This window comes from Thermobia domestica, chromosome 7 (genome assembly GCF_964235325.1).
Source record: "Thermobia domestica chromosome 7, izTheDome1.hap1.1, whole genome shotgun sequence".
Taxonomy (NCBI): domain Eukaryota; kingdom Metazoa; phylum Arthropoda; class Insecta; order Zygentoma; family Lepismatidae; genus Thermobia; species Thermobia domestica.
Window position 1 is genome coordinate 109497827 of NC_137460.1, and position 14606 is coordinate 109512432.

Consider the following 14606-nt stretch of genomic DNA (forward strand, 5'->3'; position numbering starts at 1 on the left):
TATCTTCTACAATAATACTACTAGATACCGAAAACTAGCTACCTGTTCTATATTCTGTCCTACTTCTAAATTTCATACCCACTGCTTAATCCCAATCACCTTTGGTGCTGTCTTTCCAGCATTTATCTTCATCCCTGTTCTTCAAACTTTTTCCTCAAGTTTCAAGTTTTTCTTGTAGTTTAACTAATATATGTATGACTATCTTCCCTATTTATACGTCAGTAAACTCAAAAAAGTGACCTATGATTAATTAGGATATTTTTTCTGAAATCAACATGACAGACAGAAACCCTGAACCGTTATTTGTATCTTGGCAAGTACAAACGTTGTTTTATCATTACTTGTATTTGCTAGCAGACTTATTTTCATGCCATTTACATTTTATCGGTAGTCTTAAAATAAAACTTACTCATTAACTTCAATGTCAGGGATGATCTTATCCTTAGTGCATAAGTTGAACAACCTGTTCCATATCACAATATTGCGAACGGTGATGATATTCAATGAGAAAAAGCAAAAAGGCTATTGCTCACCGCAAAAAATATGTAGCAGAATTTTCTTCTACATGCAACAGGTAGCGTTTTCGGAAGATGCTAGTTCCTTCTTCAGCCTGTTATAGACTCCAAAAAGGATAAAAAACATGAAGAAAGGGTAAAAAATGGTTAAAAGGTTAAAGAAATGTAAAAAACAAATCTTCTGTCAAACATTAAAACACCCGGGAATAGACACTCACTGACATTGTACACTGCTGTTCACTGTTTTCTGTTCTTGCTTTCTAAATGGTGAAAATATGTAGTGAAAAGATTACTCCAAATGATATTTATTTCTCCTCTATCTGGGTTAAGTGAGGGCCTTTCTTTGTGAATATAATATTATTCTTTAATTTTTCGTTCCGTTGCTGTTTTTGCTTTTTCAATTAAACATGATTCAACGGTATGATGGTTATAATTTCTAAGATGCGTCGCTAGACCGGATAACTGTTGCGGATTTCGAGATTTTGAGGTACGAACGTGTTCAGTTATTCTAGTACAAATGTTCCTTTTTTTTATTAGCTATATACACTTTATTTACACTGACATTTCATCCGATAGACGCCACTGCTTTGTAAAGAGTCAGTAAAAAATGCTTTAAAATAGGTTGTTTTTATCTATAGATTTTGGAAGAATTTCTGAAATTTTGATGTTGGGTCTTTGCAGAATTTTCTTAATTTTTGCTGAGAAATGTGGAACCAAAGGGACACCAATCCATCTGTCAGTTACGGCATCTGTTGTTGGTTGATGGTGGGTGCCGACGATCTCCTGTTGTACCTGTTTGTACCATTTTAACAATAAAGATTTTTGGAAACCATTTTCCTGTTTAATTTGTAATAAATACTGTATTTCCTTGTTGAGATCCTCAGAGAGGTCTAAAAGTAAAAGAGCTCTCCTAAAAAAGTTTTTCCAGACATTTAATTTCTGAAGCCATGAATGTGATTATTTCAAGTTGATATATTTTGTACCAGCAGAAGGTTTGCGGTATACCGAAGTAACAAATTTATTGTCAAGTCTTTTAATGGTAATGTCAAGAAAGTTAAGAGCACTATTTTCTTCCAGTTCCTTCGTAAATTTTATTCTAGGGTGAATTTGACTAAACTCATCGAACAGTTTATTTAATTCTTGAGGGTTCTTGTACAAAATCAAAGTATCATCAGCATATCGAAAATATCTAATACAAGGAAATTTAGGAAGAATATTGTTTTCAAACATGTCCAGTACCAAATTAGAAAGTATTGGAAAACGGGTATTATTCATAGTCAATCCATCGTCCTGTCAAAAAATGGTGTCTTCAAATTGGAAGAAATTGTTTCGTAGACAAAGGGCTACAGTATTAGTCGAGAGATTAATTGGATTTTGTGTAGGTTAACTTTTAGTTTAAGTAAAGCCAGTTCCACTGTCTGTAGAGCCTATTCTACTGACATTGATGGACACATTTCCACATCAAAATGTGCCAAATGGGTGGAATTTGCAGAACAAAGGAATTCAAGCATGTTTTCAACTCCAAATTTTTTCTAACCATGTATCTGACTGGAATATTATATGATATGAGTTTATTATACAGCAATTTTGAAAGTAAATATGTATGTAGGATGATGAAAACCAGCTACTATTGGTCTCAATGAAACATCAGGTTTATGTATCTTTAAAAGCCCACATATGATTGGTAAGGCTGGGTCATGGATTTTCAATTTTGTTTTGATTTCATTAGGAATTATAGGAGAGCCATTAATCAACCGATTGGTTGCTGTTATCAAGGATTTCAATGGGTTATCCTTACATCTAGTAAAACGAGACTTTCTGGCACATTCATATATTTTATTCCTGTATTGTTGCTTTGATATTATTACGTATTTATTGCCTTTATCGGCTCTGATACAAAAACGTTTATGTCTATGTAAAAAAGACCTGAATTTGAATTTAGTTTCCGTATATGTACGGTAGAATCGACAGAACCGAAGCACATTTTTTTCTCACTTCATTAGCATCCTCTTGATCAGGAATAAAGTATAAAGCCTTCTCAATTGAATGAACTGTCATGAACCATAATTTTACTGTTCCATAATTTTATTACTTTATTTTCGTATAAAGTGAAGGTTCCTTAAACATCTTTTGAACGTATCATTTTAATCACACCAAGTCAGTGTGTCACTACAGGAGTTTTTTTTTGTTTTGTTTTTTATTTACACGCAACGAGATCTTTAACTTCGCCCCGATCGCCCCCCCCCCGGACTCACCCCTGACTTCTTCCCTTAGTCTATTAGTGCCAACTTTTTCCTATTAATCAATGTTTGATTCAACGTGTATAATTACTTCTTAAAATTGACTAATAACTTGTACTCACCTTTTTGTCAAATCCGTAAGCGATAGCTGCAGCTGTTGGCTCATTAAGAAGTTGCAGTACATTAAGTCCACAAATTCGTGCAGCAGTTTTCGTTGAACTTCTCTGAGCGTCATTGAAATATGCTGGAACTGTAACCACAGCATCCGTAACTTTCTGTCCGATGTAAGTTTCAGCTGTCTCTTTCATTTTCTCAAGGACCATAGCACTTATTTCTTCCGGATGAAACGTTTTTATTTCACCTTTGTATTCCACCTGTATTTTTGGTTTTCCATCATAGCTGATCACTTGGAATGGCCAATGTTTTATATCTTCTTGCACAGTCGAGTCATTGTATCTACGACCGATGAGGCGTTTTGCATCTGAAAGTCAGGATATTAGAACTTAATTTTTTCTCTTCTTGTTTATTAATACTATGTCACTCGCATAAAAGATTATATATGTATTATCATTCACACAGTAATATGCATAATCAGTTTCTTATTCAGTCCATTGGTTTCGAGTGTAAGATACAAGACAGACTATTTAAGCTTCCTAATGAAGACAATACAAGATTTTTACGATTGAAGTTAAACTGACTAACTATTAGTTTGTACCTGCATTTGTATTTTTAATTCTGAATTAAGCGGTAGATATTATCTACAGAACGACAGGTAGGCAAACATATTATTAAATAAAACATAAAAGAAGTCAAAGAATACCATGAAAACTGTTCTCATCTCTTATGTAGCGGCTAGAATGTTTGCCTTTGGTGCACCAGGTCCCGGATTCAATTCCCACTGGTAAAAGATTCAAACGCACGACAGTGGTCCCACTTCCACTTTAAAGTGCAGGTTTTATCCTACATAGCCTCGTGTTGGCAACGATGTTAAATAGAAATCAATCAATCAACTACTGGAAAATCTACCTGATTTCCTCCTCTCCTAATATTCGTTAAAAATTAGAACTTGGAACACAAAATGTAATATAAATTATAAGATTCAGATTAGAGATGCTTTTACACCTACACAATTACACAAAATCAACACGAACCCCAGCTTTGCTAAATGTGAGGCAAAAGAAGCTTTCGAAATTCACTTTATAAAAGCAAATATTTACTTTTTCTATTGACCCTTAAAACATCACCAAAGTATAGCCAACCAGAATCTACAAATGTACCTGTCCAGCTCAAACCTTCTGTGACAGTGTCTGATGAAGTTAATATGTTCAGTTCGTTAGCGAAACTGTCACTCAGTTATTATTTTAAAAATAAACCAAGCTTTGTACATTAATTTCTTTCTATAGTTCAATTGCACAAAACGTACATTTTTAATTATATAGTCATCACATACTTTCCCTTACTTGCACTCTATTTTGAATTTTGGACTTTTGCACATTCGACAAACAGATTCTTACAACGCTGCTGAGTAAAGAGACAGTTGAAACATTTAGAAAAAGAGGAAAGAGGATTTCAGATTGAGAGAGAGAAATGTAATAGGAACGAAAACGAGATAAATGCAGAAGTATAGAATATAGAATAAGTTGTAGAGAATATATGAAGTACCTGAAAGGAACAGAAAAAAGAGTGGAAGAAAGAAGAAGACAACCAAAGATAACGTAAGATTAAGAAGACAGAACAACGAGATGTATGAGCACGTCAAAGAAAAAAAAAAACATTAAGTAGACTGGGACACAATAGAAGGGTTGGAGAAAGAAAAGAAAAATGTGTCACAGGAGTGGAAAGAAGCTCAGGGATTGAGAAACATAGAAAAGAGGTATTGATAAATTGGGAGAGCCGATTTACAATTCATGAATTATGGAATGCAATGCTGGAAGAAAGAAAAAAAGAAAGAAAAACGGAAAAAAACGTGGAGAACATTGTTGAATGTGCAGGTGTTCAGAATCCAGAAAAGGTGTACAAATCGGTAATCGGGGAAAGTAAGTTACGAGTATCTAATTAAAATTTTACCTTTTGCAGATGTGGATCTAAAAAGTAAAAGGAAACCTCGTTGACTCACGGTGAATAAGCGTGACCTCTTTTCACTTTCTGTTTATACTTCCGTAGCTATCTTTGAAAATTGAGCTTTCATAACGTGTCTGATGAAGACAATGTTACAGTACCGAAACTATTACAAATGTTATTAATATATTTGTTGCTTTGGTCATTTTAGTTTTATTAACACATGTAAAATAACTAAAATTTTTGTTCAGTTTTTCCTCATTGCTATACAGAAATAAATATCTATTTTTAAAAAAAAATGAATTATTATTCTTCGTATTCATTGGGAAGGAACGTGACCTTGTTACTATATTACAGAGCCGTCCATACTGATGGGTCGACCTGACTCGTACCAGTGTAAGTAATAGCTGCAATAGACATACTTAGGTTCAAGAAAATCCCAACGCAACCCTTCTCACAAGGTACCAAGACAGATTTTCCATAAACGTGTGGTGTGGCAGCATGGTTGGCGACATTAACTGGTTCTTATCTTTCATGAACGAATGAATGCACAGTGGCACCTTCATCTGTTACAAAATGACTAGACGGACTAATTAGACGATGTTCCTTTGTACAAGGTGACATCTCATCTTTCAGTACAATCGAGCACCGACTCATTGGTCATTCCCAGTTGATTGATCATTGAAACTTCGAATTCTACCTACTTAATCGATGGATTGGTCGTGGTGGTTTAGTTACTTGGTCACTTCGTTCTCCTAACTTTAACAATCTTGATTTCTGTTTAAGGGAGTGAAGTAGGACGTTTACCGGAAAGGGGTGAATACAAAGGATGAATTGCAAGTTCGCATTATGAATGCTGCAGTTAGTTAATCCGTAAACATAATCGGGAGATTCGTAGTGCAAGACAAAATGTCTTCCGACGCGCTAAGAAATTTATTGATGTTAGTGGCAACATTTTTGAGAATATGGTGTGATCTGCTATTTGGCCTTTTCACCTCCTTAGTGTTAACACTGTACTTTCCACCATTAATTACTTGCTTAATTACATAATTAGTATGTACTAACTGCTGCTACACCATAAATTAACGCAATAACAATTAGTACCAGCAGGGGTGCCCATCCCCCCCAAAGCTGATGGCGCACTCCCCCCCAAAACTAATAATCTCTTCCCTCCTCAAAACTCAAGTCCTCTAAAAACAATTGCCCAGTGTAGCAGTAGTTTTTATAGTACTAGTAATTGTTATTTTTGTTGTTTTTATTTCCTGTAGTAGTATTATAGAATGCTTGTAGTAGTAGTAGGGGCAGTAGTAATTATAAAAATGGCATTACTTTTATTAGTAGTCTTGGTAGTGTACAATACTAAATATGTTCTATAAGGATATTGAAGGGTAAAAAAAACTTCTACACACTGTGTATGGCACAGGTATTCTTTTTTTACAATTAGTAGACTATTTCTACAAAATATTGATATATTTCTTTTCTTTACAAAATATTGATATAATTCCCTTGTACATGAAAAGTAAGACGCAAGTTACAAGTTATTGAGTTTGATACCAAAAGAAAATGTTATCCTCGAAATTAGCCTACAAAAAGAAGTGATATCCAACAAAAAACATTCCTGTAAAAGAGCCAAGTACGAGTGGCCTTAAAAAGAATTGAAATCACAAAAATAGGCGCCAAGTTCTGGTGGACAACAGTTACAAACACTCACTGGCTCACTTCAAATTTAGATTTGAAACTTGGCTGTTGTCTGTATTATTACCACTAGCTCACAATTATGTCAAACTACTTTATAATTTTCAACAGACAACATAGGCAAGTTTCAAATCTAAATTTGAAAGTGATTCCTTGAGTGTTTGTAACTGTTGTTCACCAGAACTTGGCGCCATCCTTTTATATAGCAACTTGAGCGGTACTTCATTCATAGAGTTTTTAAGCACGGGGTAGGGGGATTCATTCTCGAGATTTAAAAAAAATCGCATCGTGTTCCAATGTTATTCTGACAACAGCAAAATTACTTATTCGACATTAGAGTAAAATTCTTCCCCAATTTTTTTATTCCCCCCAATTTTTTTCTTGATGGCACAACTTGCGCCATTCATCCCTCCTGTGGGCGGCCCTTCTCTCTTAAAACGAACCAATCTTTCCTTTCATACGGCTACTTCCGCGGTACTTCATTCATCGAGTATCGAAACAGGGGGTACGGGGGTTCACCCCGGAAAATTTTTGAAAATCAGTTTCTCAAAATCGTGTTTTAATGCTATTCCGACAGTAAAACTGCTAGTTCGAAAGTAGAGTAAAATCCCCCCCAAAATTTTTCTCAATGGCGCAGCTTGCGCCATACATCCCCCCTGTGGGCGGCCCTGAGTACCAGTATGCCTCTGTCAGGGTTTGCCCAAGTGGGCCCAGCCCCCCCCCAAAAAAAAGTGTTTTTTTTTCGGTTTGGACCCACCTGAAAAAAAAAACTTTAAAACCCACCTGGGCTTTTGAGCTTTTTGTTAGTATATTGTTGGAACAACTAAGGTGATTACATTGAAAGTGATTTTTATCAGATTTTGGTCTTCCCTTGGGCGAATTAGATGCTTTCGCGTTAAGGTATACAACACCTTTCAACATAAGACCTTTATAAGAAATCTTTATAAGAAACCTTATGAATGAATAAGAAATCTTACCTTAGCTTGAGATAACTATAGAGCAAATTAATGTATGGATTAAGCTTATAGCCTGTTTGAAGTAAAATATGCAATTTTATATTTTAGAAAATACTTTCCGTGAATAGTGTGCTTGCCGACTTGGCGACGCCGAGGGACGTTATGCCTCATTATGTTTGACGGGTTTAAGGCCATAAGTGCCGATACTGCTAATAAATATGTTGTGCATATTAGTAAAACTATTAGTTATTTTTTATTACATTTGATGGTAACACAAGTATTCTTCAGTAAAATTTGGTTTTCCAACAACAACAGTTTAGTTCAGTTACTTGTTGCTACTCTTCAAAACTAAGTAGCGCTTACTATTTGAAGTGCTCAATTCAAAATTCCGTACTAGTTGAAGTTTCGATGTACAGAGTGGTCCGAAAGTGGGCGTACCCCCCTTTTGTTTCAAGAGTATAGTGTTAGTTATGGTTGAATGTCTGTACACAGTTACCTTGAAGTCTTAAGAATCATAAACATCGGTATGATCACCATCCACGTCGTAACACAGCTGACGGAGATACTCCGGAGTCACGAGAGTGAAGACGTGTTCCACAGTTGCCCGTGATTCCTGCGTTGTGTGATATCGAGTGTTTCTTACTTGTTGCTTTATGAAACCCCAGAGAGCATTGCCTGGTGTCGTCAGGTCGGGACTTCTTGGAGACCAGACAAAGGGAGCTGGTGAAGATGGATAACCTCTTCCAATCCAGCGGCTAGGAAATGCCTGATTCAGGTAATTGCGCACGTGAAACGCGAAGTGCGCTGGTGCTCCATCCTGCTCTATCACAACAATGTCTTTCATACCATTTTTTTCCACTTGAGGCACCAACCACTCATTAAGCATCTCTAGGTAAGAATCTCCATTAACATCCTAAAACCGTCAGAAAACAGAGATTAAAGGTACGCCCACTTCCGGACCACACTGTACAGTAAAGAAAGCTGCATTTTTGAGGAAAAAAACCGTTGTGAAAGAAGTACTCGGGAAATTCCCGCAATTGAACACAAAAAGCATCGGAAGTGAATACTTCAACAATAAAACCATTTATTTTACGAAAATATTTAATTTCATTTAAAACATTTTGAAACACTTACTTCATAAAATATGAATTATATCTTTAATTGTTTTATATTAATTTTCTGGCAAGAACAGTCTTGCAACAAGTGCTCGGGAAATTCCCGTAATTAAATGCATAAAGTGTCGGAAGTGAATTTTAACAAAACATTTGGTGAATGTCACTGAGACTTCTGGGTTGATTCGATCTACATTTGTTCATTCGTCCTTTAGATCATTAGACGAATATTTCACTTCCATCAGCTCTGACCGCCCCCCCCCACTTAGAGTCTATCCGCCCCTGGTGTACCACACATAGTACAGGGTACCACTTTCGGTCTTTCAAGTTGAAATTTTCGGAGTAGAAGCACGAGATACTCTAAATTACCTGTACATATTTTGGCGGTGATCCAACGTAAAATTTCAAAATGGTGGTATTTTTTTTCAAAACAGCAGTGAATAGAAAATTGTTGCAAGTTGTGACAATGATAATCTTGAAATATAAATCACATTTTAAAACTTTTATCCCAAAGACATTGAAATATTAAAATAAATAAATAAATAAATAAATAAAAATAAAATAAAATAAAATAAAATAAACCTGAAAAAATTCCATATGGACCCAGGTGGGTTGGGCTTTTTTTTAAAAGGTTTTTTCAAACTCTGGCCTCTGCTAGTATTTATTTACACAATTACCCTTACATTTCTGTTTTACATGTTACTGTTCTTGGTTACGTTTTTATACTTAATTCTTTATCCCAGTTCATATCACAATTATAGTTCATAATCGGACCTAAGTTCATATGAACTTTCTTGCTCAGAATCAACTATATTACCATTTCCCACAATATTGCCTTTTACTTTCAAGACAGAAATAGGTTAAGCGTAGAAAACTGACAATTGAAACTACCAAATTTGCCGAGAAAAATAGGTACGCCAGTGTAACCTTTTTCTCTTTGTTCAATGTTCGAAGTCAAATGAGAATGATGCATTCCGAAAGAAATATGAATAAACATCACATATGTCTAGCATTAAAATATTTTATGATGTAATACGCTTAAACTAGTATAATTAATAATAAAATTATGCAATCCGTACTGGAATTTTAATGTACAAATTCATTATAGTTTTAGTATTAATAAACTTAAAGGGAATATGTACGTAATTACACCAACCTCTTCTTATAATAATGTATAAATACTGTTAGTTGTATTTCTCTCAAAATAATCACAATGAAAAATTAACATTTAAGGGCCATCGATCTTCTCAGATACTTACTGCGGTGTTACACATGTAGACATATTGCATTATATATTCATGACTCTTCTCTACTTACTATTATACTATAATGATTTTATTAATATTGAAGACTAAGAGATAATGTTGTGCAGTGATTATATAAAATGTTACTAACTGGAGATGTCTTGCACCTTATTTGAAAAAAAAAATCAATAACAGTTTTAGTTTAGCATCTGATAGTTGTAAACTGTAATAACTATTGAACGAGACAAACATTCATGCAAATGAGTATTGATCAATGAATGGTGGAATAAATTCAATAAATAAAAACTCTGACAGAAACACACAACACACAGACAAAACTGAGTCCAAATTCATAATGTCTGAGATTCAACCAGGGAAATTTCACACCAGAGGTACGTGTTCTATCCTTTGGATATTGTTGGTCGTCCGTATCTAATACGATGGAGTTCAGATGAAACATGAAACAGAAAACATTGCTCAAAATATGCTAATTGATGATGATAAATCAATGATTCGTGATAATAATGATCAATGATTGGTGATAACTCCTTTTAAATGCCGATAAAATCAAATGCTTATGATTTAAAAACTCAAAGCAAAATCACTTGAAACCTCTCAATATTCAACAATACTCACTGAATACACAAATGCTATTGAATTTCTCGGAATATTTATGAACGATAACGCTATGTGAAACTCTTGCATTAACATATTACGCAATAGTTTCATTCTCTATTTACGTAATTAGGACCCTAGTCTCTATACCGGAAATAAACGAATTGGCATTGCCTCTTTGAGCGTCTCTAAAGGTGTTAATAAAACCTTCATGTATCATAAATGTTCTTAGAATAATAGTTAAGAGCTGGAATCACCCTCGGAAGCAATAATAAGTTAAGCAAAGTTACTCGATTGATATTATAAATGGACAAAAACGATTCTCTTCCCCTGATGTTTATGCTACGAAAATTTAGTTCTTCTGTAGTACTGTCCGTAAACAGGTCTATTGATGGATTTTTTTTTTGTTTGCTTTTTTATTTATGGCATGGGCAGTTAATGATTCAAAGTATGCCTAATCATTGACAATACAAATAAGTATCGTAGACGACCTCCGTTCTATTACTTTTACATTTGCTTTATGAAAGATAAAATACTAAACTATATTGTAAGGTAATTCATGTAATGAAGACAGTATACTGCGCTCTACCGCTAGTAACACGACAAAACTGCAAAATCGTATATAGAACAGGTTAAAGAATACAACTACAAAATTTCTTTCTTACGAGGGAACCTATCCAAGTGCAACTCTGACTTCGAGTCGAGACTATGGTCGTTGGATACCTTGTAGCAAAAGAACATAACACGAAAAGTGATACATCCTCGATCGCAACCGTTGCGGAGATATAAGCGTGAAAAGTTAGAAATTGAGCTCCATACTATACATTACAAAGTCAGCTTCCGGGTCAGATTTTTCGGGAAACGGTCAGGTAACGTAACTCAGCGAATACATATCAAAGTAGTGTTGGGAGCCCACCACCTTTTGAATGAAAAAATGTTGGCTCCGGGGCACTCGCAGGGTCCCAGGCGGGGTCCAACTCAAAATTGGCAAATGGAACCGGGGGTCAAGTAGCATATTGTATGAAAGCTATTGTTAAATAAAAGAAGATAGAACAAATCTCAACTCTCTATGATGACCCTGTGCAAACGGGCAACTGGTCAAAATGTCAATACAACCTACATCAGAAAATATATGGCCACTCTTCTAAATCCGTTAAGTTGTGACAATAACAAAACAGAAAAACACGTTTAAAAGTGCAAGGTATTGAAGTTAAACAAATTGTTGCAGAGTCTCTCACAGGGTTACACAACGGACCTAGGTTGTATTGACATTTTGACCAGTTGCCCGTTTGCACAGGGTCATCATAGAAAGTTGAGATTTGTTCTATCTTCTTTTATTTAACAATAGCTTTCATACAATATGCTACTCGACCCCCGGTTCCATTTGCCAATTTTGAGTTGGACCCCGCCTGGGACCCTGCGAGTGCCACGGGGGCAACATGTTTTTCATTCAAAAGGTGGTGGGCTCCCAACACTAATTTGATATGTATTCGCTGAGTTTCCTTACCTGACCGTTTCCGAAAAATCTGACCCGGAAGCTGACTTTGTAATGTATAGTATGGAGCTCAATTTCTAACTTTTCACGCTTATATCTCTGCAACGGTTGCGATCGAGGATGTATCACTTTTCGTGTTATGTTCTTTTGGGACAAGGTATCCAACGACCATAGTCTCGACTCGAAGTCAGAGTTGCACTTGGATAGGTTCCCTCGTTAGTTTATTGCTAGAGCACATGCTTTTGGTGCAGTAGGTTCCTGATTCAATTCTCGAGTAAAAGCATCGAACCGGGAAGAGTGGTTTAGATCTCATTTTAAACTATAGGTCTTGTCTTACATAACCCTGTGCTTAAACAAATGAGCTAATGAATAAAAAGGATGTAAATACAAATCAATAACTTACTGGAAAAAATATACTCAACTACCTCCTTTCCTAAGTAACCAAAAATTGATCAGTAACAGATGCCTTATTATATAAGTTAAACTTGTCAAAAATTTAAGGAGGTGAACTGATTCAGTGGTACGGCGCTCATCACTGGCACGTGCTGTCCTTGCTTGTATTCCAGCTCTCTCCGACTGGATTTTGCGGTGGACAAACACCGTGTGCATGAATTTTCTCAAGAGTTCTCCCGTTTCCTCTCACTTTCTCCCAGGGTTGGCAAAAACCATGGTTTTTATTAAAAAAAACAAAAAAAAAAGTTTTTTTTTTTTTTGTTTAAACTAGGTTTTTATGGTTTAAATAATTTGCTCTATATATTCATATCATATATGGACAGAAATAAGTTTGTTTCGCCTTGATGTTATTCTGCAACAACCGGGTTATGCTGGAAGGGGTCACATAAGGATAAACCGGAATAAAAACCGCTTCTCGAGTTACATCCGAGAGAAATTGCCCTCCATTTGAACTCGGAACCGGGATTAATAGGCCACAAATGCGATACGTCTGCCGACTCACTCACGAAGGAATCCTGATAAAAAAAAATACGTTGTACTGATCTTTACATGCTTCTTAATATAACTGTCAAGACTAATTTCAGAAGGACAAAAAAATAAACAGTTGCACAAGTGAAACCATTATACAGAATTACATATGAACAATTTCAAAGTACTACGGAGTACAGAAGAACTAATTTAGTTCAAGTTAGTTAACAACGACTTTTATTGGTCCAAATTAAAGAAATACGACGACTTAATCTGCATATCAATAAGAAAAGTGAATAAAGATACGAATTATTTGAGTCCACTTTGGCTCAGACTCATTTATACATAAATAGATACTAAAGATACTTATTTCACTAAATGCCTCTCGTTTATGACCCCCCCTCCCACACACACACAAAAAAAGTACGGCATTTTCGATGTATTTTATCAATAGTAAACATTGAAACGAAACAATATTTAGAATTTTTCTTCGATTGCAATTACATAACAATAATAACAACTACAAAAAAATCACAGAATAAACATTTATAAACTTATATAAAAAAGTTGCTTTTGTAGTATAATCTTTTTGAGTAATGAATGGGGAATTTAGGTCTGAATATAATACGAATAATATACGGGAGTGAAACGTGATAACCCACAAATGTGTGTTCATCAAGATTTTACAAACACTTACACTTTTACGAACATTTTTTTGTTTTTTGGTTTAAACCAGTTGTTTTTTTTTTTAAAAAAAACAGCTGGTTTAAATCTTGGTTTAAATCATGGTTTAAACCACCTTGGTTTAAACCAGCCAACCCTGCTTTCTCCATTTCACTATTTCGTTTATTATTATCATCGTCACGTCTGCCTTAGCCTCGAAGCAGAATAGTCGTCGGACATTAAACAGTAATAATAATAATAATAATAATAATAATAATAATAATAATAATAATAATAATAATAATAATAATAATAATAATAATAAGCATACTTACCAAAGACTGTATTATTTGGATTGAGAGCAACTTGTTGTTTAGCTCCATCTCCAATCAGTCGCTCTCCTGCAGTAAAGGCGACATAGCTTGGAGTTGTTCTATTTCCTTGGTCGTTTGCAATAATTTCTACCTTTCCATGCTCAAAAACTCCAACGCAAGAATATGTGGTTCCCAGATCAATACCAACAGCTGGTGCTTTTGTTTGCTGCTCACTGCGAAAAAAAAAAATCCTTAATGTAGGTATTAACATGATTAGAACAGAATTTCTGCACTTAGGTTTATACTTATGTGTCGATTGGGGAAGATTGCATGCTAAAGTGAAATTTAAAGCTTCGTTGTTGGTAGTGATCTATCAGAACGACCACCCACTACCGAACTGATCTAAATGGAGTAGCCAGACGAAGAGTGTTCTGGGAAAAGGCAGCAGTTCTCCAATATCGAGTGAACGGAAACCATAGTAATTGATACAGCAACTTGGTCATTAGTCCCAGTAGTCAGTGTAATTTATGCAACATATGCTTATGACTTACGAACACAAAAGGAATTAAAATGCGCATATCTGAAATCAGAAGATAAAGCCAACTCATTAGGTTTACACATATATACAGATAACAAAAACTATGTACAGAGTAACAAAAGAAGGAAACAAAAAACAAGAAATTAAAATCAGAGAGATGATATTTAAAAGAGTTAACTGATTCCGATATCTACGCCTATGATTAGGTGACAAAAGCAACCCATTCAAACAATAGACAGA

At 35.0% G+C, this 14606-nt stretch overlaps 1 protein-coding gene across 2 annotated transcripts in view; it reads right to left on the minus strand.

Moving 5' to 3' along the window:
* The window catches only part of LOC145690330 (heat shock cognate 71 kDa protein-like), a 219622-nt gene that overhangs the window by 64489 nt on the left and 140527 nt on the right, over positions 1–14606 (minus strand). For both annotated transcript variants that reach the window (XM_081765115.1, XM_081765116.1), the window contains exons 5-6: positions 13850–14061; positions 2878–3236 (exon numbers count right to left, since the gene is read on the minus strand). In XM_081765115.1, coding sequence (XP_081621241.1) covers positions 2878–3236; positions 13850–14061 — 571 coding nt within the window. The remainder of the gene's footprint in view (positions 1–2877; positions 3237–13849; positions 14062–14606) is intronic.